Source organism: Lissotriton helveticus, chromosome 1_2 (genome assembly GCF_964261635.1).
Source record: "Lissotriton helveticus chromosome 1_2, aLisHel1.1, whole genome shotgun sequence".
NCBI classification, from domain to species: domain Eukaryota; kingdom Metazoa; phylum Chordata; class Amphibia; order Caudata; family Salamandridae; genus Lissotriton; species Lissotriton helveticus.
In genome coordinates this window covers 189,263,650-189,290,340 of record NC_136058.1, presented here as the reverse complement: position 1 = coordinate 189,290,340, position 26,691 = coordinate 189,263,650, and the positions used below count along the sequence as shown (strand labels likewise).

General features: G+C 48.1%; 1 protein-coding gene across 46 annotated transcripts in view; it reads left to right on the top strand.

The window, feature by feature from the left end:
* Positions 1–26,691, top strand: part of LOC144799531 (uncharacterized) — a 5,513,712-nt gene that overhangs the window by 2,065,173 nt on the left and 3,421,848 nt on the right. For 44 of the 46 annotated variants that reach the window (XR_013603860.1, XR_013603862.1, XR_013603865.1 and 41 more), the window contains one exon: positions 24,474–24,530. The exons of the other annotated variants lie outside the window; for them this stretch is intronic. Coding sequence is in view for 41 of the 44 variants with exons in the window: in XM_078671256.1 (XP_078527382.1) it covers positions 24,474–24,530 (57 nt within the window). In the remaining 3 variants the exon portion in view is untranslated. The remainder of the gene's footprint in view (positions 1–24,473; positions 24,531–26,691) is intronic. 46 annotated transcript variants of the gene reach the window in all.

Here is a 26,691-nt window from a genome sequence, read left to right as displayed (position 1 = left end):
TTATCACAAGGGCAGGGTTTGAGCGTGTCAGGCTTCGAGTAGCCTAGAGAAAATGCCCATAGCCAAGGGACCAAATTCAAACGAAATCTAATCAGTAAGAGTCCTAACAGGTTCGGTTGTTCGTGGAATCATTGGAGTGGTTCCTTTTTGGAATAAGAGCCCTCACACATGCTAAATGGGTGTCATGCTTCATCATGGGGCCTTTGCTCCTCGTCGAGCCAGAGCCGGTACTGCAATGCTCGACTGGCACCCTCTAGGGGGCTGTTTGGCAGAGATCTTGTTTCTAAAGGTGTCAGAGATGGGGTAGGTCGCCACATGAATTTTGCACGAACGATGCGCTCCAGTTTAGCATGCCTCTCTAAACACCATCGAGGAAAAGCACACACAACCCAAACTGATGTCAGTTCTTTCTTATTCTGCGCCAGCCTAGCGCAGATCCGGAGAGAGCTACCCCTTTAGTCACTTTTTTTTCAGAACAAAATTTTATTATTTTCTTCGAGAGAGTTTGCAAGAAAAACACAGCACTCCAACCACCGGAGGAGCTGTGAGCATAAAAGCAGAATGCACTGAAAGCAGTTGATACAATATTTCAAAATAACACAGTTACCACAACTCTCTCGCCCCCCTGCCCCCCCCAGAATTCCTCCCTCCCGGATCCCACCCCAACCCCTTGCACGATGTCCACCGATTCCTAAGAAGGAAAACAATTATGAATCATTTAAGGTATACTCTCCCCACTCAGGATCTAAGCGTATCTGTACAGCATCAATATCGTGATGTACTGGCGGCTCCAGCCACAGTCCCCTGTAGTCCGCCCACCTTTTCCAAATTTTATAGTGTTTCTTGGGACAGCCGCGGGCCTCAAACACCGGACGCTCCAGCCCCATACAGTGATCCAACCCCTTTTCCCACACTCCCACTGGGGGGTACCTAGGGTCCTTCCAGGCTCTAGCCACATCTCTCTTGGCCACGGTAAGGCCAAGAAGGAGTAAGTGCCGTTTGTATGCGTTACCCCCCACCTGTTCCATTTCATGAAGAAGGCCCAGCTGCGGTGTACGGGGATGCTCCCATCCTAACACCTCAGACAAACAATCCCAAACACCAGTCCAGAATCTCTCCAGCGCTCCACAGGACCAAACCGTGTGTAGAAACGTGCCCATCTCCCGACCACATCTCAGGCATTCAGGGGACGCAATCAAGCCAGCTCGCCACAGCCTTTCTCTAGTATAGTAAGCTCTATGCAAATATTTAAATTGGATAAACCGTAGGCGTACGGCCACGGCCGCACCCCTGGGGGCCGCAAGGGCTTCTCTCCAATCCTCTTCTTCAAGTTCACCCACGTCTCCTTCCCATGTGGTCCGCAGCTTAACAAGCGAGGGGGAACAGTGCGTGACCAGCGATTGATATATGCGGGATATCTTTTTATCCTCTAGTTCTCCCATGAATACCTTAGCCTCCAGGGGGATGAATTCAGGCAAGGAGTCTAGCCCCTCTAGGGTGGGGGAGATGGCATGTCGGAATTGCAAGTATTTAAAGAACTGGGTTCGGGGCGTGTCATATTCGTCTCTCAGCTCTTGGAACGATTTAAGGGTCGTACCCTTTATTACGTGGCCAATGTCGAGATACAAATCGCGTCCCAGCCGCGGAACCCCTGGAGGGACACCAGAGCCGGTAGCCGACCATTCTGCCACAATGGGGTTTCCTCCGTCAGTTTGTTCCACCATCCCATGCATCGCAGCGCCTGTCGCCAAATCCGGAAGATTACCTGTGTGACCATTGGGAGCCTCTTCCTCTTTGTAGCCGAGTATAATATAGTATGAAGGGCGTCCGGCTCCATCAGATACCTCTCCAGGGCGTACCCTGGATCTCCCCGGTCCCCATACCACCACTCATTTAGCATCAATAGATGGGACGCCTGATAGTAGGATAAGACACCCGACGATGCCAAACCCCCGCAATACGTGGAGAGGAAACAGGTACGGAGCGCTACTCTTACTGCACCCCCGGCCCAGAGGAACTGACCTAATGCCGAGTTGACCTGACGAAACCACTGCGGCGAGATGGGGTAGGGGTGGTTCTGTAGTTGGTACAGTAGGCGTGGGAGGGCAACCATCTTGAAAATGGCCGAACGGCCATAGAGATTCAGGGGCATACGGGACCATGTTTTCATCTCCGACCGGACCCGGTCCCAGACAAGGATATTATTGCGCTCCCACGCAACTCCAGGGAGGTCCGTCAGGAACACCTCCAGGTACTTAAGGCCCCCGGTCGCCTCCTGCAATGCCGACGCCCAGGACCCCAATAGCACGCGGCCCCCCAGCATCCACAGCGTGGATTTCTTCAAGTTGAGGCTGAGCCCCGACACCTCCCCGAACACCCGCATGATTTCAAGGACCCTCGGCCCTGACCTATTGAGGTCCGTGAGGAAGAAGAGAACGTCGTCGGCTTATAGCGAGATTCTGTCCGATGGTCCCGCCACCTATTCAAAGCCACGCATCTGTGCGTCTATTCGTAACCACGCCGCTAACGGTTCCATGGCAAGGGCGAACAGGTATGGCGAGAGGGGACACCCCTGTCGAGTGCCCCGTCCGATAGGAAAGGCGTCGGACACCGCTCCAGCCACTCTCACAGAGGCCGTCAAATCGGTATATAGCAGCTTCAAGTATGACAAAAATTGGGGCCCAAGTTTCAGGCGAGGCAGGAGTGCATGTAAGTAAACCCAACTCAACGAGTCGAAGGCTCTATCTATTTGCCGCCTGGGCCCCTGTGGCCCGCATCATCTCAACTTGCACCTGAGCACACCTAATATTGTGTCTCGTTGCTCTGTGTGGCATAAAGTCCGCCTGATCCGGGTGGACCAGGTCGGTGATATACGGAAGGAGGCGATTGGCGAGTGCTTTGGCTAAAATCTTCGCTTCAATATTTAGGAGTGATATGGGTCTACACGATTCGTGGCGTTCAGGGGGCCTCCTGGGCTTACAAAAGACTACAATTTAGGCATGCCTCCAATCCGCCGGTAAACGGCCACATTCCCTCCAGCCCTCTCTTATAACGTGCCCCCGACTGAAGGTGATATTTCCTAAAGAATTCGCATGGGAACCCGTTGGGTCTGGGGGTTTTCCCAGCATTCAATTCCCCCAGGGCAGTTCCCAGTTCCTCAGCCGACAATGGGAGCTCGGGGCGATCCCGCCCCTCGTCCGATATTGCCCGTGGCGGAAGGTCCGCAAGAAATTTATCAATTGCTTCTGTTGGGAGGGATTCCCGGGGGCATATTGGGCCGCATAGTAGCGTGCAAAGCTATCTGCCAGGTCCTCGGGGCTGACATGGAAGCGCCAGACTCATCTCGTAGACCCGGCAGTGTCTGCGCCTGGAAAGTGCTCTGGCAGAGCCTATACAGCATCGTGCTGGACTTATCACCTAATTGGTATATTCTACTCTGTGTAGCGAGCCATATCTGTCGTGACTCCTCAAGGTGTAAGGACGCAGAGGCTTGCTGCACCTGTAGGAGCCGTCACACATCACCATCCCCCCCGGTCGCAGTACATCTCTCTTCTAAGTTACGGACCTGACCTGCCGCCTTCTCCAGGTCTTCACCATGCGCCCGACGGGCCGCTGCACACCAGGCAATGTCCACTCCTCGGAGTGTGGGCTATAGGGCCTCCCAAAGGGTCATGTCGTCTGTCTCCGACCCATCGTTGTCTTCCCAATAGTGGGCGATGGCCTCCCTCATATGCGACTGATAGTCGACTTGTTGCATGTGCCAAGTGGAGAGGCGCCATCGAAATGGGTGCCGCCTCCTGTCTAGGATAAGGTCAAGAGTAATTGGGGAGTGGTCGGAGAGACTCTGCGGCAGTATGGCCGTCGAGCCCACCCTCCCAATCCGAGCATAAGGAACAAACAGGTAATCCAACCTTGAGAAGGATTTATGCACCGCCGAGACATATGTGTACTCCCGGCTATGAGTGTGTTGGTAGCGCCATGTATCTATCCAGCCCATCCCTCTCACCATGTCGTTTAGTTTGGTAAGAGCGTCCGCCGTCTGCTCACCCCCAGGCCTGTAGCGATCCATCCTGCAGTTCATAACATCATTCCAGTCACCCCCAATCACCCCCAATCACAGCCATTACATCAGGGATCTCAGCCCATACAGTAAACAATTTTTCAACAAGCGACCACTGCAATGGGGGCGGGCATACACACTTCCGAAAACCACAGGTTCATCCCCTATCATTCCCCTGACAAATATGTACCTGCCCTGAGCGTCTACCCATTGTGTCAAGTGGACATAGGATACCCTGCGATGAATCAAAACAGCCACTCTCCGGGAGCCCCTATCAAAACCGGCATGGTATACCTGTTGATACCCATATCGCTGCAGGCTAAGGGTTTTAGTGCCCAGAAGGTGTGTCTCCTGCAAAAGCAGGATGTCTGCTTTCTCTTTCTTCCCCTGTCGCAGAACAGCGCCCCTCTTGATTTTGTCCCGCATACCCCTCACATTCCAGCTTACAATTCGCAGCAACGCCCTGGGGAACCCTGGCTCAGGGCCTCTAACCACCATCTATAGGCTGAAAAACTAAGTGCCCGGGTGTTAGGGATCGAAAGCGTATACATGGCCATGACGGAACTTGACTGAACATCGTGCTGCAGAGAACTATCCCCCCAACGCCCCACCCCCTCACCGCCCCCCACCTCCCCACCCCCAAACAGCCCCCAGCCCAACGATTCCTCAACTCCCAGCCTCCCCCCATACCTCAGCAACATTGAAGTACCTGTCGCGGTGTAGGTGTGCATCAGCCCCCAACGGGGGGCCGGAAGCCACCCACAACAATGGATCCCCATAAACTATTCACCCAATCCCCAACTTACCCCCTGGGGGTAATAAACTACTTTGAACCCGAGGAACGTGCCCGCTCAGCAGGCCATTGCCCTCCCCGCAGCCACCCCCATCCCATTTCAATATTGCAGAAACAGTTCAACAGCAGCCGTGATAAACCTCTCGTCCATCATTTGTCCCCAATAGAAGTCTCACCACAGAACGTGTTCACCCCATGCGATTGAGCATGCAAAATGACCTCTGGTCCGCCCAGGCCCTCAAGGATCTGGCTTTCGAGTGTCCGGGGTGTCGGGCCCTTCTTCCAGCACCTCCCAAGAAGGAGAGCGTTTTTTGGGCCGGGATCTCCAATTGCTCGCACTCCGCGATCTCTGGGAAGACTGCCGCGGCCCTGCCGCCGAGGACGAGTCCGAGTCATGCCCAGGTAGGGTGTGGACCCGAACCCTAACAGTTTTGTCGGTCCAGGTGAACACCTCCTCCGATGTGTTGAAGAAGAGGGTACGGGACTAAAACACAACCCGTTAGCGGGCAGGGTAGAGCAAGGCATATTGGATCTTCAAGTCCCGCAGCCGTGCCTTGGCCGCTGTGAAGGATTGCCGCTGTTGTTGTACCAGTTTAGTGTAGTCCGGAAATATGAGGATCTTCTGATTATCAAATAGGGGGGGATCTTCCGCTCGTGCATGTCGCAGGATAGTGTCTCGATCATGGTAGTTAAGCAGCCGAGCTATCACAGGTCTCGGGCGGGCGCCCACTGGTGGCTTCTTGACGAACGCTCTATGTGCCCGCTCAACTATGAAGCAGCGGGAAAGGGAGTCCGTCGGCATCCACCCCTCTAGCCATTGGGTCAGGAAGGCCTCCATGTTGTCCTTCTCGCAGCCCTCCGGGAAGCCAACAAAACGCAGGTTATTGCGCCGAGCCCGCCCTTCTGCGTCTTCGCCGCCGAGTGAAAGGTATCACCAGCCCCAGCAAGCCACGTACTCAGGGCGTCTCAGCGCGGCATCCCCTCTCAGAGCGCCCCGTCCCTTGTAAGTCCGGGGGGGGGATCCTCAGAAGCACATGGAGGGGTTGGGGGGGAGGAAGAAGCTGAATGTTGGCCCCACCAACGCGGTCCGATGTCACCGCCGACAAGCCGGTGGCCCCCCCGCATAGGCCGCCGCCTCGCTGGGTCTCACGCCTCCTCTCCCGGCTTGCTCACCTTGTGAGGGAATCGAGGTGTCTCAGGCCGCGTCAGATGAAAGGCGTCTCTGCCGCCCAATCAAGGCCCCGGTTGCATCTGCCCTCCAGGCCGCACCGCTTCTCTGCTTCCTGCGCCGCCCGTTTGCCATTTTCCGTGGCCGTTCTACACCGGCGGTAGGCAGGATCTCCTGTGGCTCCTTGCAAGGTCCGCGCAGCCGCGTCACTCCGCAGCCCGGACTCGCGGCACTTCAGGTCCCGGCTTCTCGCGGCGAAAGTAGGCCCGCCGGGCCAGGTCCCGCTCCACGTCGTCCGGTGCTCCCGACACCCCAAAACTGCTCACCGGGGTCGCTAACTGACCGGGACAACAGGGCCCTCCGTCAGGACGGGTCAGGGCAGGTGAGGAGCAGGAGAAATCGTCGGATTCTGGAGTGGCGGGACGGATCTAACTCAGGCTGCGTCCGTCATGCTGGCTACCTTTGCCCCTTTTAGTCACTTTTTGAGTATGCTTTTTTCCGACTTTTATTGACTTCTTTTTGAGTCCTGGACTCCTGATGCACGAGGGATGTCCCATTGTCGGACCGGCTTCAAACCTGTTACAAAATGATGTCTGTGACGGACCTGCACCTTGTGTGCCTTTGGTGTCAGAAGCGCGACCATGACATGAAGTTGTGCTCTGACTGCCGGGTCATAAATCCAAAGTCTTTGTGGGAGCAGTCCTGAAAGCTTTAGGAGGCCCGGCAGTCAGCTCTGCATGGCTCACGGTCTCGCTCGAGACCGTGAGGCTTCAAGACCGCTCGTGGAACCATCACACTGCCTCCAAATCTTCAAAATCTTTGGGTGAGTCAAAGCACAAGAAGAAGTCAAAAAAGCACTGGTGCACTTCCCCTTCTTCCCGTCGGTTGTCTGACACGACGTGGGATCGGGTGTGTCGTCGCTCACCAGCTCCATCTTTGGAGCCTCCTTCAGGGACAACTTTCCCTCCGTTTCTGGGAGTCGGGGCCGCCCAACTCCAGTTGGTGCCTCTTTGCCTCCCCGGAGCCTGTCAGGGACCCTGGCTTTCGATACCGGCGGTTTTGGCCCCTGCGCCGGAGGGCCCCGATTATCCAGGCCTGGATCTGGATCAACGCCGGTCGACCCTACTCGACCTTCCCTGGTTATCCCGGCTAAGACGCCCCCGGGGTCGGCCGTGCCGCCGTCCGACACTGTCCCCATCCTCCGGAGGGTAGTTTTGTTCCTTTGTTCATCCCTGGTGTTACTATCGCCCAGAGCGTGGTGATGAGGACTGGGATGGGTCATCTGACCCTTTAGCAGACCAGCTTGAAGAGCTGGACTGGAGAAAGGACCTGGGTGATGCCCGTGGTCTGGACACTTCCCCAGACCTTGACATGCTTTCTCCCCCTACCATGGCTACGGTGGAGGGATCTTCTTACGCTGCGGTGGTGTGAATGGTGGCCGAGGCCTTGGGCCTAGAGCCGGCTTCAGTGGCGGTCAGGACCAAATTCCTGACAGAGGTGCTTCAGTCTACTGCAACTTCCGCGGAATCCCTCCTGCCCTTCAATGAAGCCCTCACTGATGTCCTTCTGGGCACCTATCCAAGCCAAGCACAGGGGTTCCTGTGGAGAAGATGATTGCCTGCCGCCACTGCCCGGCCCCTGGTGACCCCGTTTTCTTCATTCAACAACCTTCACCCGAGAGCTTGGTGCTCCAAGCCTCTTCATCCAAGGACGCATTCCCTTCTGTTCTCCCAGACAGGCAATCCAAGAAGCTGTACTATCTTGGGAAGCTCATGTTCTCTTCCTACAACTTGTCAATGCAGTCTGTGAACACCGCGTGCCTCTTAGGCCTATAGTCCCAAACAATCTGGGATATGGTTGTGCAAGTGCTGTCTCAGTGCCAGGGCCGTTCTCTCCCAAGCAGTAGCAGATGGGAGAGATGGAGCAAAGTTCATGATTTGAGGTGGATTGGATACCACCGACTCGCTGGGCAGAACAAATGCCACTTCGGTAGCCCTTCGGTGCTAAGTCTGGTTGAAAACTTGAAAACATCAGGCTTTTTGGGCGATGTCCAGTCAACCCTGCGGGACATACCGTTCGATGTCTGTCACCTTTTTGGTGACAAGACAGACTCAGCGCTGGAGCGCTTCAAGGATTCCCAAGCTACGACTAGATCCTTGGCCTCTCTGCATCCTTTCGTCCACCAGAGTCTACCTTTCGCCCCTTTCATGGCTATGGAAGGGGCACCCCACCATGTCCAGCCCAGTCTTGCCACCATTCCACTGCAGCTGCCCAACCTCTGCGTGAGCGTGTACGTGGGGCCCAGCGACATTGCGGATCTAGGAGCCAGCGTGCTGGCTAGTCTATCCTTTCCCCCCTTGCAGCAGCCCCCAAGCCCTCCTAGTCTGACCTTTCAGGGCTATCAATGGCCAAGTGGGGGCAGGATTCGCCATCACCTCCCCACTGGCAAACCATCACATTGGACAAGTGGGTTTTTGCAGATATTTGAAGGGGCTACTCTCTCCATTTCGAGACTACCCCTTCCTTCATGCTACTGTCTTTCGATTGCATGTCGGAGGATCATTTGGGGCTTCTTCACCAGGAAGTTTTAGCACTCTTGGCCAAGGGAGCTATCGAAAGGGTTCCTGCACCAGAAGTAGGTTGTGGTTGCTATTCGCGCTACCTTCTGGTGCCCAAGATGGACAAAGGCCTGCGTCCTAACCTAGACCTCTGGGCCCCCAACCATTTCCTCCGTAAGTAGAAGTTCAAAATGCTCACGTTGGATGTATGAAATTACAACGCATACATTTACATCGCGGTACATTACATCGTGGTTTTTACAAGGCAAGTTGTTACAACGACTTGCGTTGGAGGGCGCAGGACTTAGGAGTAGTATAATTTACTATTCCAACTCCAGTCTACGTACAGTAGGGAAGGTGTTGGATAGTAAATTATACTATTCCTTGTCCTAGAGCGCCATCCAGCGCAAGTCATTGTAACGACTTGCGTTGTAAAAACCGTGATGTAATGGCATCGCAATGTTTCCCGCTCACGTTGGCTCAGGTCCTGGCTGCTCTCTACCCTAGAGAGAGGATGGTGGGGTTGGACTTGCAGGATGCCTATATTCATATGCCGGTCCTGCAGCCCACAGCCAATACCTATGGTTCACAGTAGGCCACAAGTATTTTCAGATCACCATGTTCCCCTTTCTGGCCTTACCAGTAGCTGCCAGTGTTTACGAAGGTGATAGCTGTAGTTGCAGCCTAGCTGCGCAGATCAGGGATCCCAGTCTTCCCCTAACTCGACGACGGGCTGATGAAGGCGGGTCGCCCCATCCTGTCGTCTCCCATCTTCAGACTACGGCAGACCTCCTGCACTCACTGGGTTCACTATAAACATGCCAAAGTCACACCTGACTCCTTCTCAGTCGCTACCTTTAATCAGAGCTATTTTGGACACAGTGCAGTTTCGGAACTATCCTCCCAATCAGTGAGTTCGAGATATTCGGGCTCACGGCCTCCTACATCCTGTTGGTGGATCATGCCAGGTGGCATATGTGGGCTCTGCATTGGGACCTGAAGTTCTAGTGGGCGCAGCATCAGGTCAATCTTTTGACTACTTCCCGATCACAAAGGGAACTGCACAGCAACTGCAGTGGTGGTTAACGAACCAAGCTTGGGTCAGAGGCAAATCATTCTTCCTTCCCCAACCAGACCTAACAGTGGTGACCGCTGCATCACTCCTGGCATGGGACGGCCATCTGGGAGAGGCAGAGATCAGAGGAGTCTGGTCTCCGGGGGAGTCCGGGCTCCATATCAACCTGTTGGTGCTCCTGGCGATCTGCCTGGCACTCAAGGAATTCCTTCCCTCCCTCAAGGGGAAAGTAGAGCAGGTGTTCACAGACAACACCACCGCCATGTGGTACTACAACAAATAGGGTGGGGTGGGGTCGTGGACCCTATGTCAAGAGACTCTGCCCCTTTTGACATCGCTGGAACATCAGGGCATAACCCTTGTGGTTCAACACCTGGCAGGTTCTCTGAACGCCATGGCGGATGAACTCAGCCATCGGTGGCTGGTATATCATGAACGCGTCCTCACTCGGAGGTGGTGCAAGGTCTCTTTCAACGGTAGGGAGCGCCTTGGTTATATCGGTCAGCCACCGAAGAGAATGCACAGTGTCAGCAGTGGAACTGCAGCCTCCTGTACGCCTTTCTGCCTGTACCCCTTCTGCCCCAAGTGCTGAAGAAGATCAAGTGGGATTGGGCCCAAGTCATTCTTGTGGCTCCGGACTGGGCATAAAGAATCTGGTACCCCTATCTCTTGAGCATGGCCATCAGTCCTCCGATTAGACTGCCCCTTCAGGGGAATCTTCTGTCGCAGCAACAGGGGATGGTCCTCTACTGAACCTGTCCAGCTGCCACCTCCTTGGTGGAGAATGAACGGTGACAGTTAATAGCTTTTGACCTTCCGCCCAAAGTCTGTAGCGCCATCTTGGAAGCCAGGCGTTTCTCCACTAAGACGGTATACGCCTGTAGGTGGAATACGTTTGTGGCATGGTACACAGCAAAGGCTGTAGATCCCCTCTCTGAGGTTCTCTTGTTTATTTTTTCATTAGCCCTGCAGGACTCTGCTCTGGGCACACTTAAAGGCTACCTGGCGTCCATTTCTGCTTTCCTTCGGTTACCAGATCAGTCCTCTTTATTCAAGTCTCCTATTGTAAATAAATTATTTGAGGGCATTATTTACCTCTTTCCTCCATCTCTTTTCATAATGCCCCAGTGGGACTTGAATCTTGTCTTACCTTACGTGTGCTCCTTTCAAGCCTCTTCACAACTGTCCTCTCAGGCTCCTCACTCTGAAGACTGCCTTTCTTGTTGCCATCACCTCGGCTCACATAGTGAGTGAGCTTCAGGCTCTTTCTTCTAAGCCCCCATTCTTCTCTCTGCATCCAGACTAAGTGGTGCTTAGGTTGAGACCATCATTCCTTCCTAAAGTAGTTACACCTGTTTACTTAGGATAGACTATCACTCTGCTCATGTTTATCCACCTCCGCACCCTTCCAAGGAGAAGAGACTCCAGCGTTTGAACCCAAGACGTGCGCTGTCCTTCTACTGTGACCGCACCAATGATTTCCGGGTGGACGATCAACTTTTTGTTGGCTATGTGGGTGCCAAAAAAGGTCAGGCTGTCCAAAAGCGTACCATCTCAAGATGGGTTGTCCTTTGTATAAAAATGTGTTACGCTTTAGCGAAAAAGGAACCTCCAGTGGGGCTGCGTGCTTGTTCCACTAGGGCTATGGCAGCAACTACTGCTTTGTCAGATGGAGTTCCACTCATTGACATCTGCCAGGAGGCCATGTGGGCCTCTATGCACAGGTTGACCAGTCATTGCTGCTTGGATATATATCAACAACAAGAGAGTAAGGATTAATATAGGTCACTCCCATATCCCTGATAAGTATACAAAAACAACTAAAGAGTGACTCAAAGGTGCTGTAGTCATATTAATACACCAAGCAACCAGAAAAAACTTAAACCATAAGTGAACAGACGTTGTTAAAGAACCTAAAAAGTGCTAAACACACAATGAAAAATATACCTTATTTATAAGAAGAACCCTCACCTACCCTAGTGGTGACATGCTTCATCATGGGGTTCCCACTGGAGGGACCGAATGTTCCTCCAGTGTGCTTCCACGCCTGATTTACAGCGGAGCTGGTTGTTGTGAAAAAGGTTTTTGGTGTGTGTTAAGTGTATAGTTATAGTGAGATTAAGAAATACAAGCTGTACCCGGAATTATTTTATTCAGAGGTCAGCTAGTATCAGTAAAAACCGTGTACAGGATACGGGGGGGAAGTGGCAGGAGGAAGGGCGCCAACCAGGTCCATTGGGGTCAAGCAGAAGCAGTGGGCGACAATACCCGCAGCAAGACACAAGACCAGAGAGCGGGCACAAGCAACCAGAGACTTTAGTGACAAATCTATCTTCTGTCACTCTTAATTCAACAGAGATGAGCATTTTGGAAAAAGGACTTGGGTTTGTGCCAACCCCCGGATTAGATCGGTTCAAGCTGCAGTGCGAATTGACAGAATTTTTCGGCAAGATAAGATTGAAGAGCTTTTTTGAACAACAACATACGCAAGAGTCCTCACAAGACTCTCAGAGTGACACCTTGTTCAGATTAAAATCTAATTTTACACCTCAACCACACATGGTACTACCGGAAATATTAACATTTGAAAAAGCTGTTATTAATGAGGTTGAATCACTGACAGAGCCTACTCCTTTTAAGAATCTCACTGGAGGTGAATTTTAAGCAATTCAGTCTTTACAAAATAATAACAAGATCGTGATCAAAAGCGCTGACAAGGGGGGAGGCATTGTTATACAGAATGTGGAAGACTATGACATGGAATGTCGCAGCCTCTTAAATAACCAGGTTAACTACATCCCCTTACAGGAGGACCCATCCGAGAGCCTGAAAATTGAAATACTGGAACTAGTGACCACAGCTGAATGTGAGGGAAGTATTAGTAAACAGGAGGCAGATTTCCTTACTTCTACTGAGGGGAAAGTTCCATATTTCTATACCCTCCCAAAAACTCACAAGGGTATTTTACCTCCTCCCAGACGCCCAATTGTATCGGGTTTGGGATCAATACTCGAACCTCTTTCCAAGTACTGCGACTTCTTTTTGAGGCCCATCATTGAATCCACCAGTACTTATATAAAAGACACTAAGAGCTTATTGACCATGTTACAAACAGTAAGAATACCAGATGACTCCTGCTTCCTGGCTACCCTTGATATCGAGAGTCTTTACACCTGCATACCGCAGGATGTAACATTTGGAGTAGTTGCGGATATGCTACAACAGACAATATGGGAATATAGTACCTCAAGATCTTTTGTGGTGGAATGTGCAACCCTGGCGTTAAAACGCAATTTCTTTGAGTATGAAGGAAAGCTTTTCCTACAAGCAACAGGGACGTCCATGGGAAGCACGTTCGCGCCTAGTGTGGCAGGATTATATGTATACCATTTTGAATGTGAACATATATTGCCCCAGTCCAATCCCTATTCGTCAAATGTGTTACTATGGCAACGGTACATAGATGACGTTTTGATGATTTGCCAAGGTGATGAAAGTACTTTGAAATCCTTTTTTGAATGGATCAACAACCTGAACCCCCACTTGAAATTCACTCATGAATATGCTGAGGACAAGATTGTGTTCTCGGACGTGACCATCTCTCGAGTGGGCAATGAACTGTGAACCAAAACGTATTATAAACCAACGTCAAAGAACAATCTATTACATTACTCGAGTTTCCATCCGCAGGCACTGAGGGAAAACCTGCCTTTTGGCCAGTACCTACGGATAAGGCGCAATTGCAATGATTTGAAGGATTTCAAACATCAGGCACAGGATACCCTAACCATCTGCTTCAGAAAAGCTGTAAGCGGGCATGCAACCAGCATAGGGAAGCTCTTTTGGAGGATCACCCAAAAGAGGCCTCTCCTGAGGTTCCCCTTACATGTGTAACGACATATAACCCTCTGTCGAATGCAGTAACCCGCTGCATTAACAAGCATTGGAGAGTGCTTAAAAGTACGAATCACGACTGGGAGAAACCTCTGTTTTCGTTTAAACGGGCAAGGAGCTTGAAGGATGCTAATGTCCATACCCGTCCTAGGAAGAAACAAAACATAAATACCGATGGAGTACTGAATGCATGGGGTTTACCACCTATCACCGGGCATTTCCCATGTGGAGGATGCAGTGTGTGTCACCTGACATCCAGCACTAAGGCATTAGTCCTGGAACCCGGAAAGGAATGGCAGCAACGGAACCACACCAATTGCAATTCTTGCAACGTTGTCTACTTACTTACCTGCCCCAGCGGCTTTAAATACGTAGGGATGACAACAAGACGCGTCAAATTGCGAATTGGGGAGCATCGCAGTAACATCCATTGCCGAAAAAGTAACACAAGGTTGACATCCCACTTTTTACAGATAAATCACACCCTGGAGGACTTGAGGTGGACTATCATCGAGCAACTAGCCCAGGGCTCTGAGGCTAGGTTGTTCGAAAAAGAACAAAGGTGGATATATCGCCTTTCGAGCCACCGGACAGGCTTGAATGATGATATTATAGGCTTGAATGCATAATTATTGACAAATTTAAAGATAAACAAGGTACTCCTTGTCCGTAAAATGGGGCATGGGGCCTAATAACTTGATTACAAAGTCTTAGGGTGAATACCTTACATCATACCACTTTATGGGGAACCTAGGTGCTGCAATGGAGTGTGCCTGGAATGCATGGGAACTAAAGGGTCACAGAGCAAATAGCTTTAAGGCAAATACCTGTTTGTATGTCCTTAATGCTGTGATTTGTTATTCCACAGGTTGTGGCCCCTGGGAATTCTAGGAGTGCCAACACGGGTAATACCGTGAGTTGTTGTTTTTAACATTTTGTTTCATTTTTCACATATCATATACGCACGGATAGGACACGCCTTAGCGAGCGTGGATCACCGGGGATATTCACTTTTTGGTCCTGAAGAAAGCTGCATAAATTTAAAAGACAGCTGAAACATGTCGACCTTCAACCTTTAGGATACAAGGGGTCAATAAAATAGCCTCTAAGGTATCCTGTACACGGTTTTTACTGATACTAGCTGACCTCTGAATAAAATCATTTCGGGTACAGCTTGTATTTTTTAATCTCACTATCACTATACACTTAACACACACCAAAAACCTTTTTCCCAACAACCAGCTCCGCTGTAAATCAGGCGTGGAAGCACACTGGAGGAACATTCGGTCCCTCCAGTGGGAACCCCATGATGAAGCATGTCACCACTAGGGTGAGTGAGGGTTCTTCTTATAAATAAGGTATATTTTTCATCGTGTGTGTAGCACTTTTTAGGTTCTTTAACAACGTCTGTTCACTTATGGTTTGAGTTTTGTCTGGTTGCTTGGTGTATTAATATGACTGCAGCACCTTTGAGTCACTCTTTAGTTGTTGTTGTATTGCTGCCTGGATAGTCAAGTCTGGAGAAATGGCTATTTTGCCCATTCTGTCCTCCAGGATTTTCTGGTTTGAACTTGGTTCGTAGACCCTCCTCTAGGGTAGATATTGATGGGGTATCTAGTCTGAGGTAAGAAATCTATAACTAACTGTCTCTTTCAGATGAACAAGCTACTTACCTTCGGTAACGATGTATCTGTAAGAGATATAGGTTATTTATAGATTCCTTACCACCCCACCCATCCTCCCCACTCTGCTAACTGATTTCTAGGGACAGGGACTCCCTTGAAGAGACCTAGTTTCAACGCACCAGTGGTCAGTGTCTTGCATTGGCTCTGCGCTTCTGGCAAGGAAAGTCGTGTCAAAACGTACGTCAGCACGCAATGACTGTGTCTAAGTATACACCGCAACGTCATCCCGGCGATCACGACACAAACAACGGAAGCTGAGTCAACCGACTCCACCTAGCGACGAGCAGGTGTACTGCAAAGAACAAAATCTCCGGATCCAGTCTGACGCCTGGGGGAAATTGTAAGGTAAGGCATATATAACTAACCCTTGTGTCTTACATATACATTGTTACTGAAGGTAGGTAACATGTTTTTTACAGTAATCAAAAATTTTTTATCCTGCTGCTTGGACCACGGCAACTACATTTCTAGGTCCAAGCACTGTGTAGATGCATTTATTAATCGTCCTACCCTTTTGGTCTTGAAGAATTGCCACAAATCAGTTATTGACCAGATATGGCAAGAAACATGTTGACCTTACATTAAACAAGCCACCAGAGATCATTACTTCCCCTGGTGGCTTTAATTGCTTTCTAATGAGACATGTAGATTCACAGAATAAAAAGTCTTTAGTCTTGAGTCCTACTTGATCTTTTTTAGTCACTTACCCTCATTATTTCCAATTCATACTTCCTGTACACATCTACACTTAGGGCCCTAAACAGACACTTCACATACAGCTTTTGGAAAAAATATCTCCGCCAAAGAGCCCCCTAGAGGGTGCCCATCGAGCATTGCAGTACAGGATCGATTAAGAGCAAAGGCCCTATGATGAATCATGCCCTCTTTTAGAGTATGTGAGGGCTCTAATTAGGAAAAGGAACCACTCCAATTTTTCCAAGAACTACCTAACCTGTTAGGACTCCTTTTCATACAACCCACTCCATTCCCACAGGAACTGCATACCAATCAGATTACGAGTATCAGTTTGGAGCATGTATGCTGGACCTTAATGCACTCTCTGTCCCCCCTTTGTTATAATTGACAATTCTCTTCCCCAGCAATTTGCAGGCTAACACAGAAAAGCAGTTAGCTACTTGTCAGTCCCTCCTGTAGCACAGCTCCTCTTCTTGGCAGACTCTTCTTAGCACCCCAAAGTGAACTAGGGAGAGGGGGTCATAAACCCAATACTTATCCCCAAATGTGTCCTTGGGATATGACTACAAAGCCTTTGTGGGTCACAAGACTTCTTTTAACCCGGCTCTGTATGCCAGCCTATTTGTGTGGGGGTAAATCAGTGTTTTGTGTGAGGACAGGGCACTGCCTATTGAGGTGTATGTATCAGCTCCTCCTCTTCCTGTTGCCCAGGAAGACCTGTCTGTATGCAGATGAATGCAGCTGAGTGCCCAGTACGTGTGCCTATCTAGAGGGAATGCACAAAGTGTAGCTCTCACCCAACCCTAGACATGTATTGGAGACTGGCTAAACAAGCATTGGAAATGCAATAGGTCTCGCATTAGAAAGGTTGGAGCTATTGGTATTGTAAATATAATTTTTTTAAAGTTATGTTTAAGTTTTTAAAATATTAAAATTATTAATATTGTTCTTTGAAATGCCAATAGTTATAAAATTAGCAAATGTGACACCTATAGCATTAGTAAAGCTACATGTTTAGTTTTTCCCTGACTTACATGTATTGATATTACAAATCCCAATGGCTTTGGTCTTTGCTTTGAGTGTTGCTGTGGTGGCAGCACGGGAGAAGAGAAGAGAACAGGGAGTTAGAGAAGGAGAAGGAGGTATGGCGATAGATAGAGGGAGGGAGGGAGGGCGATAGAGTGAGGGTGATAGATAGAGGGAGGGCGATAGATAAAGGGAGGGAGGGCGATAGATAGATAGAGTGAGGGCGATAGAGTGAGTGAGGGCGATAGAGTGAGTGAGGGCGGTAGAGTGGTAGAGTGAGGGCGGTAGAGTGGTAGAGTGAGGGCGGTAGAGTGAAGGCGTGAGGGCGGTAGAGTGAGGGTGGTAGAGTGAGGGCAGTACTGTGGTAGAGGGAGGGCGTGAGGGCGTTAGAGTGGTTGAGTGAGGGCGGTAGAGTGAGGGCGGTAGATTTGTAGAGGGATGGCGGTACAGTGAGGGCGGTAGAGTGAGGGCGGTAGAGTGAGGGAGTGAGGGCGGTAGAGTGGTAGAGTGAGGGCGGTAGAGTGAGGGAGTGAGGGCGGTAGAGTGGTAGAGTGAGGGCGGTAGAGTGGGAGAGTGAGGGCGGTAGAGTGGGAGAGTGAGGGGGGTAGAGTGGGAGAGTGAGGGCGGTAGAGTGAGGGTGGTAGAGTGAGGGCGGTAGAGTGAGGGAAGTAGAGTGGTCGAGTGAGGGCGGTAGAGAGGGCGTGAGGGCGGTAGAGTGAAGGCGTAAGGACAGTAGAGTGGTAGAGTGAGGGCGGTAGAGTGAGGGCGGTAGAGTGGTAGAATGAGGGCGGTAGAGTGAGGGCGCTAGAGTGGTAGAGTGAGGGCGGTAGCGTGAGGGCGGTAGAGTGGTCGAGTGAGGGCGGTATAGTGAGGGCGGTAGAGTGAGGGCGGTAGAGTGGTCGAGTGAGGGCGGTATAGTGAGGGCGGTAGACTGAGGGCGGTAGAGTGAGGGCAGTAGAGTGGTAGAGTGAGGGCGGTAGAGTGAGGGCGGTAGAGTGAGGGCGGTTGTGTGTGGCCAGTAGAGTGAGGGCGGTAGAGTGAGGACGGTAGAGTGAGGGCATGAGTGCGGTACAGTGGTAGAGTGAGGGCGTGAGGGCAGTAGAGTGGTAGAGTGAGGGCAGTAGAGTGGTAGAGTGAGGGCGGTAGAGTGAGGGCACTAGAGTGGTAGAGTGAGGGCGGTAGAGATTAATGATATAAGCATAAAATATTATTCTTGACTGTAGGAAATAGGTCTTTAACATAAATGTTTAGATGCCATTTTGATTACGAGGATTTTGCCTTCCTAGAGCTGAGCATGCACTCAGTAACACACACAGAAAAAAGCCAACAACAGAGCATTGAGTAAAATGCAACACAAGGAACAACTGCACTGTGTGTGGTGCACATACAACATGTAAAACCGGAAACTGTGGGCTCTGTTCTTCAATACGTATGTGAATTATTTTACAAGCACTCTGGACATCAATTTTTACCTTCTCATTCTATGTAACTTTTTGGCGACCCAACCCGTGCCCCCAATAAAGCTCCAAAATCGTTGCGATTACTTTTTTTTTCAGTTGATCATAATTTTAAAGTGTCAAGAAAAAAACGCACTTTCTCCGTCTCAATGTTGAAATAAGAAATTGTAAGTGTGCATTAAACAAGCTGATTATAATAAAGATTTTCTCAGTTCCTGCATCCATCAATGGTTCACACAAACTATGTTTCACAATGGGTTCAGAGGTGAGTAGCTGACTCATCAGATGCTCGTTGATGTAGTGCCCAGGAGCCAGGGGTTGTGTGCTCATTTCAAAGACATCCATTGAGACCTGGGTTGTAGTGTTGGGAGTCAAAAACTAGGCTGCTCTAAAAAATACGTGACTGCTTCTGATCAATACGAATGGAGTGTGATCAACTATAGAAAGTGCCGGCATTGAGGAGCCATCTTCAGCTCTTGCTGCACAAATCCCTATTTTGAGCCCCACTGAGTTTGTCCGAGGCTGACAATATTCTACCAGAAAAGTCTAGAGGCCAAAATGATTCAAACATTAACAAGGTGTGAGCAGGGGGGGGAGCGGATCCCTTTGCCCTTTGAAGTGAAGCTCTCGGCAGAGCACGGCCTCGAGGCCGTGAAAGACAGCAGGGATGTAATTAGGGGGGAGGAAAAGTAAGTGAGGCCGAGTAATTGGCCCCCTTGTTTTTTTTCGATAGTACAATGTCCAGAAATTCTCTAAATGTATCCAACAGAAATCACGTACAACTAGTCAAATTACGTTTCTAGCAGAAAATGTGGGTTATTTCACTTCCCTCCTCTATGATTTCAGTGCTGAAAAAAATGCTAATCGCTATGCACAAGTCACTGTTTGAAATCAGTATACTCAGAGCGCAGTACACTGTCCAGCTTTCCGTTCTGGTAAGGCACAGGGGAGCCTGGAGAGCAAGTCATGTTGCACAACATAGTACACGCTTCCGGAGAACTCCAGTCAACATTCAGAATAATGTCTTAGACAGATAGGACAACAAACCAACATTTCAACTTCCCCCCTGCCGTGCTCCGATAATAATAATGGCGACCTAGTTAGCGGCAAGCAGAGAAAGCTAAGAAGAAGCACGGTCAACTCCAGGCTGGCTTCAAACTCAGCAATACTTACAAAAACGGGCAGGATATGAGAGTTAGAAAGAAAACAAGTCACAGAAAAAAACATGGACAACACGAGGGGAGCGAGTAATTTACAAATTGAACAGCATGAGGCAGGGAGGGAGGGGCTAAAGGCAACACGACCAGGTGATGGGAAAAGTGAAATGTGGGGCATGCTTGGAGTAGAGAGAAACATGGGAAACAGGAGGGGAGTGGAAAATTTACAACTTGAACGGCATGGGGAGGGGCTAAAGGCAACCCAACACCGACACCGAACACCCGGTGAAAGAAAACAGGCCGCGTTGTATGAAAAGAGGGCAGGCTTGGAGCAGGCAATTAACATTTGAAGCCGAGGCAAAGGAAACGAGTTATGGCGACTGCTGAAAATACCAACCACAGCCAGCATGACCTCGCATAAACCAGCGTCCTACCCACTTCAGCAGCACTGCAACTATTCCCTGCAACAATCACTGCTGTACTACAGTGATGAAACGCATCTGTTAACATCCTGTGAGCGGTGCCCACCCTCGGAAAACAGCTCTTGTCCGTTGATGCTGAGGAGAGACATTCGGTTAAGACAGTTGCGCGCTCGGTGGGCAGATGGGTAAAAATGACCCTAATTAAATGAAGAGCAGGGCAGTGGGAGCGCGCTGGTTTTACTTTCATAGTGAGCGTATGCAGATAGCGGAGTTGGAACAAAAGGAGCAGCGAACACGTCTGCCACACCGGGCATTGCTGTGGGGAGGGGGGAGAAGAAATGCGACACGGCCGAACCCTTTGATGCTGCAGGGGGCGGAGCGGTGGATACCTTTCAAGTGAAGCTGCTGGCGGCAGATGGCTGGCTTTGATGTGCACGCGCTTTGTATGTCAATGCGCATGCGCATTGAGCGAGCTTTTCACGGGCACTGCATGGAATCGCCCGATCTCGGTAAGCTCTGTTTAAGCTCCTTTATCTCTCGCTCCGCTCAATGCGCATGCGCATTGATAGGTCATGAGACCTAAAAAGGAACACATGACAACTAAAAGCAGAGAAATCAGCTTTCTAAAAGTGAAGCAACTATCTAGGACTAAAAAGTCTTAGAAGGAGTGCACACTCTGTCTAAGACTGCTGTCACAGATTTTACTTTTATTGCTTTTTAAGAGTGGTATTTTTAGATTAGTAATACCAAATCCAACTTTACCACTGAAGAGGATTTGTCATTACCAATCCGGTGATAGAAAAACATAAAGCAGCTACTGCTCTGCAATAAAGAATTACACATGAAAAGGGTATTTAAGGAAATCCTATTGTTAACCTACGAGAGGAGCAGGCCTCACAGTAGTCAAAACAAACTTGGGTGGACCAGGACAGGTAAAATAAAAAGGTACATGTCCTTCCCTTAGGGCTACCTAGGGCCTACCTTAGGGGTGTCAGATATGTAATAAAAGGGGAGTTTATGTGTTGGCACATAGTTAAAAATGCCAAGTCGAGGTGGCAGTAAACTGCTCCCCTATATTGCCACTTAGTTCCAAATGCCAAGTTGAGGTGGCAGTAAACTGCACCCTGGCCCTGCAGAGGCAGGTCTTAGTCGGGTTTTAAAGGCTACTTCTGTGGGGGGACACAATCAGTGCTGCAGGCCCACTAGAAGGCATTTGCTTTACAGACCCTGGGTATATAGTATACCACTTTATGGATAAACTATTTGTCATCACATTTTAGATAAGAGCACAAGCTCTTTAGTACTGGTCAGCAAGTGCTCAGAGTCCTAAAGCAAGCAACAACAAAGTCAAAGACAGAGGAGGAGGAAAGCAAAAAAGTTTGGGGTAACCCTGCAAAAAGGACCATTTCCAGCATGTCTGTAGAAAGGAAGGATATTTTGGAATGGCTTGTGAGCTTTGAGAGTGCAGGCCTTAAATGATGTGTCTGAAGCTGCTGATTTAATGAGTTGCTTACCTACAGAAGAGACAGCAGTATTTGAAAGAATGCTTGTGGCTGATCAAATTCACTTTGAGTGAATGAAGAAAGCTCAGAATAGGCAGTTTGGGATGAACCAGGCGTAGTACCTTCAGATGTTCTGAGAGAAAGGAGAGCTGATGGTACTTCATTTGAAACCTAGATCCATGTCATATTTGCATGATTAGAATGACGGAGTAGGAGCAATGGAGGCCCAGAATGTTAAGTCCCTTAATTAGTTAATGACCACTGAGCAACTCAAGTAGAAGTAGTAAACCCTTAGGCACTACCACCTGGATATGAGAGAACGGGATCCACAAAAACTTGTACTGGTAGCTAATAAGTGGTTACTTCCATTCAAAATAACAGTAGGGAAAGTGGTTGCCAAAATATTGGCAACGCGCCTCACAACCTTTATGACACAACTTGCTTCTGTCCAGCCAAATGGATTTATCCCTGGTAGAGACACAACTATGCATGTGACCACTGCTATAGTTGCCTTTAATGCTGCTTCTAATTCTAACTTGGACATAGGAATGATTATGCTTAATGCAGAAAAGGCATTCAACCGTGTAACATGGGAATGCCTATGGGTTACACTTGCGAAATATAATATCCATGGTCGCTTTTATGACTGGGTAAGAGCCTTATATAGGTGTCCGAGTGCTAAATTCGTCTATTTAACCTACCAATCAACATCATTCAAGGTTCTGAATGACGCTCGGCACGGGTGCCCTCTTTCACCTTTGCTTTTTGCCTTATACATAGAACCATATATCAAATTCTTGCTTTCCTATCCATCCATCCCGCCAGTCACTCTAGGCTCTGAAGAACTGAAAATCATGGCTTATGCCAATGATATTGCTGTATTTACTGAAGATCCAGCAAGGGCAATAGAAGCAATACAATCTGAAGCAAGTATATTCGGACACTTCTCAGGGTAGAAGCTGAATGTTAGTAAAACCCAGAATTTCCTTAACTTTCAACCAGAAAGGGCCATAACAGGGGCCTCTATATCAGCCATTTACTTAGGTGTTCTGATTACTTCAGACATACGTCAGATCGTAAAATTTAATTATGATACGTTACTTAAATCAATGGTTTCTAAAATGAGGGACTGGCATAAACTGCCAATTAATATTATAGGGCGCTGCAATATTATAAAAATGATTGTTTTACCTACATTTCTTTACTTATTTAGGGCAATTCCTCTGAGAGTCCCAAATTATTTTTTCATAAAACTCGAGAGGGCCATTAGTAGTTTTATTTGGAGCCACAAACAGCTGAGACATGCTATAAAGTATTAAAAAATTCCTTATTGCCAGGGTGGGTTTAAACTACCGGCCTCTAAATTATATTTTTGGGCTTCTTTTATAGGACGTCTGCGAGACCTCCTCGATGATAGAAGATAACAAAGCTGTTACAATCTTGCTATTGGTAATGATAGCACTATGTTCATGTACAGAATAAATGATCCAAACTACTTTAAGAGAGTTTGATTTAGGACCCTTAGAGATATAGCCTATATATGGCGCGAAATTACAGTTAACTACTCTCTTTCCTCGATACATCTCCATGTGCCATTATGGCGTAATCCAATATTCCCTGATGTCTTTCATGATGCGCTAGCCAAATCCTGGGATAGGTTTGGTATTAGACAGCTTACCCATTTGAATAATGCAGCTGGATTTCGTACATTTCTCGATTTGCAGACTTCATTCGGCCTCCCTAAATATATGTTTTATAAATGCTTGCAGATAAGAGATCATTTACCGGGACATAGAGATATAAAACAACCTATGGGATCAGATATACTACACTATGTACATTCAGAATCACAACTGACTATTAGTAAGGCGTATCAATTATTCTCCCAAATTTGGGAGAAAGATAACTCAAAGATAGCACTAAACTGGCCTGAGCTATTTGGGCAAGATGTTAGCTCAGCTGATTTAGAAGAATCATTGGAGAACTTAGACAGCTCGGTATATTCTATTAATCACAAACTGAAACAGTTTAAAACAGTGTTTATGCTTTACTATACACCAGAATGCATCGTTAAATGGATAGATCCCAGTAACATAAACACGAATGATAAATGTAAATGTCTTAAGTGCGGAATGATAGCGACAAACTGCCTACACACGTTTGTCACCTGACCAGATTTGGCTGTCTTTTGGAAAGAGGTACAGGGCATTATAGCTGACCGTCTAAAGTTTGATCTATATTTAACTGAGAAAGTGATTATGTTTGGCTATAAGACAGATGTATCTTTAGGATTAAGATCTTTAATATCAATTATGTTAGTAACAGCACGACTATACGTTGCCCGTGCTTGGATATCTAAAACCCCGCCTAGAGTTTTCGGATGGTGGGCAACGCTAAGAGAGATTCTAGAGAGCGAGATGGCTATCACCAAGAATATAGGCATTCGATCTGGGAAGAAGTTCTATCGAACTTGGGGACCCTTGCTAAATTTAGCAAAACATATTGTTTTTATATATTTGTGTATTCTTTATATGTCATCTGTTTATGTATTTACTTAATGTATAATGGCGCCCACCTTCCCCTCTGTCCTTTTATTTATTTATTTATTTTTAATATATAATTTTTATGTTGTACATGCATTGCACGTTGATACAATTCTGTTGTTTTGTTGATTATTGTGCTTGCTCCTCCAAATAAAAATATATGTTTTTTTTTTATTTAACTATGGGCATAACACATATTACAGCTGTAGTGTATACACCCGCCTTTCCATTCATTCTCTGCACTTTATAAATAGTGGTGAAGTTTCAAGAAAAGTTCAGTTTTTTTCCACACGTCTGTGGACCCTATTTTTATGGTTGTGTACTTTACCTGAAAAAGACACTGCACAAACATCGCCTGTTAATGGCAAATGCATCTACCTTTAGCATCCTCTTGCTTGCGCAGGCCATTACATTTTCATTTGTTTTTTTTCACACAGAATGAGCGCACTCAAGAAGATCGTCGAAGTGAACCATCAGATCGGAACCAACGGCAGGTAGGTTTTCCAAACTTTTTTGAATTCTCTGAAGATAGGGAAAAATTCAGGAGATCTGCCTTACGAGAATCCGTAAAACACATGCATGTGGTTTACATACCTGTTAATGCAAAATCGCCCATGTAATCTTTCTTGAACTTCTGCAAGACATGAAAACATTTTTGAGATCTCCCAGAGCACTCCTAGAAGCCCTAAGGAAGAAAATCAGGGCGCTTTGCTGCCAATGGCATCCAATCTCCAGGTGAGCTACACATTATAACAAATTTCCAGATGAGACCTACATGTGGCTGCCATGATTGAACTAATCATGAAAAAGTAGATAATATACAGGTTGGCGAAATGTATGAACTGAAAATCAGTGATTCTCCCATTACTTTAAGTTAGCAGTTCCCCAGCCTCATTTAATGTACGGCTTTTACGACACGAACCTCCATGGTATGGTAGTTGGATGTCACCCATGCTCTCAGTTACCTATCTGCAAGTGACTCTAGCATCCTGGCTTCCCTTGGGCCACAGCAACCACAAAAAACTGCACGCATGCTGAGGTTCAGACCAGATATTACCCAGAACCTGGCTACGTTACGTATTGTGTGCCAACTTCGGAGCTCTTTGGTAACACAAGACAAAAGTTAGTTGGCTGTGCAACCATGCCCTTGTAGTGTAGTTCCTATATTCCCAATAGGCTCTATGCATTGGAATAATATAACCAGACGTCTATTGGAGTTTTTACGGGAAAAGGGGTCTATGTGAAAAAGCACGACTGTGTTACTTTAATGTCTTGCGTTAGATTATTGCCTTACCAAACGTTGGGCGCCATGTAGTGTAGTTCCTATATTCCCAATAGGCTCTGCGCATTGGAATAATATAATCAGCAGTGTAGACGTAGGACTGAGGTCGACTAGGTCTCTACTGACTATATTAGACTTAATTAGTTTTGCCAGCTAGCTCAGAGGTCACTAGAAACTTTCTCGAATGTTCAGGAAAGAGTTAACTCTCCTGATTTAGACAAGAAGGGATTAGTTTCTGACAACTGCATAAACATGACAACTTTGCTCCCTCAGAATAAAGAGTATATCTCTAGAGTCGTGTGAAAACAATAGACGGTTATTTCACTCAGTCAATCGTGCATACTCAGTTTCACCAGAGTGCAGAGAAATAGAGAGACAGGCGTTTTCAATAAAAGGTGTTATTTATTGAGCAGTCTTCTTTCTCATGCAAGAGAAATGAATTGCCACAATTGCAATACTTATCATGAAGTAAAGTGCGTACAGTAAAAGGAGTATTATGAAATAATACTGTAAAAGCATTGATATGGTTTCTTAGCCATATGATACTTTAAAATGGATAAAATATATACATACATAAAAACATTGACTAACGTACTCAACTGGTGCTTCAAAGATTCGCCTACCCCGGTGTACCTGACCTAAGCCTAATACGTGGGAAGGAGTAAGTAAGTTGCAGTTTAAGTTAAGTTGGTTTTTGCCAAGAATCTGAGTCAAGAATTCTCTTAAGGATTTAGTCAGCTCCGTACCTTGGTAATAGAATGTAGGAGGTCTTGTATCTCTCTCTCAGGACTCGATCTCCCAGCAACCCGCAAGGGTGACTGGAAACACCGGAGCTGGATTTTCTCGGCTGGAGAAAAAGACAGCGTCTCCCTCGGGCGGCCGCGCATGCGCATTACTATCCATGATGGCAGCGTGGTTACCAGAGGGAGCCCCGGAGACGCAGCCGACAAGGTAAGTGGTGTTTATTGTTTTTAAAATAATTATTTAAGTATTTAAGGAGGGAGGCGGGTGGCGGGCAACTTCGCTACGCCCACGGAGTGGGCGTAGTGTTGCCTGCTATGCCTACTTCGCAAATGGCGAAGTAGGCAACACTACGCCCACTCTGTGGGCGTAGCGAAGTGCTACGCCCAGGGTTAGTATATTTATACCTCAAAGGTGCCGGGTTTGACGTAAGGTTGGACATAAGACGTCACTAAGAACTAACAGTTCTTTCTGGACTCTAGGAGTTCTTGTGCAAATCAAAACAAGAGCATGGGGATTTCCCGGGCTGCTGGAGGCTTGGTTTGTTTAAAGAACGCGTTGTACTTTCTAGGAGTCTAGGGGAGTAGCCTTGCCGTATTTGGACTGCATGGTCTATTACTAAATATGGATAT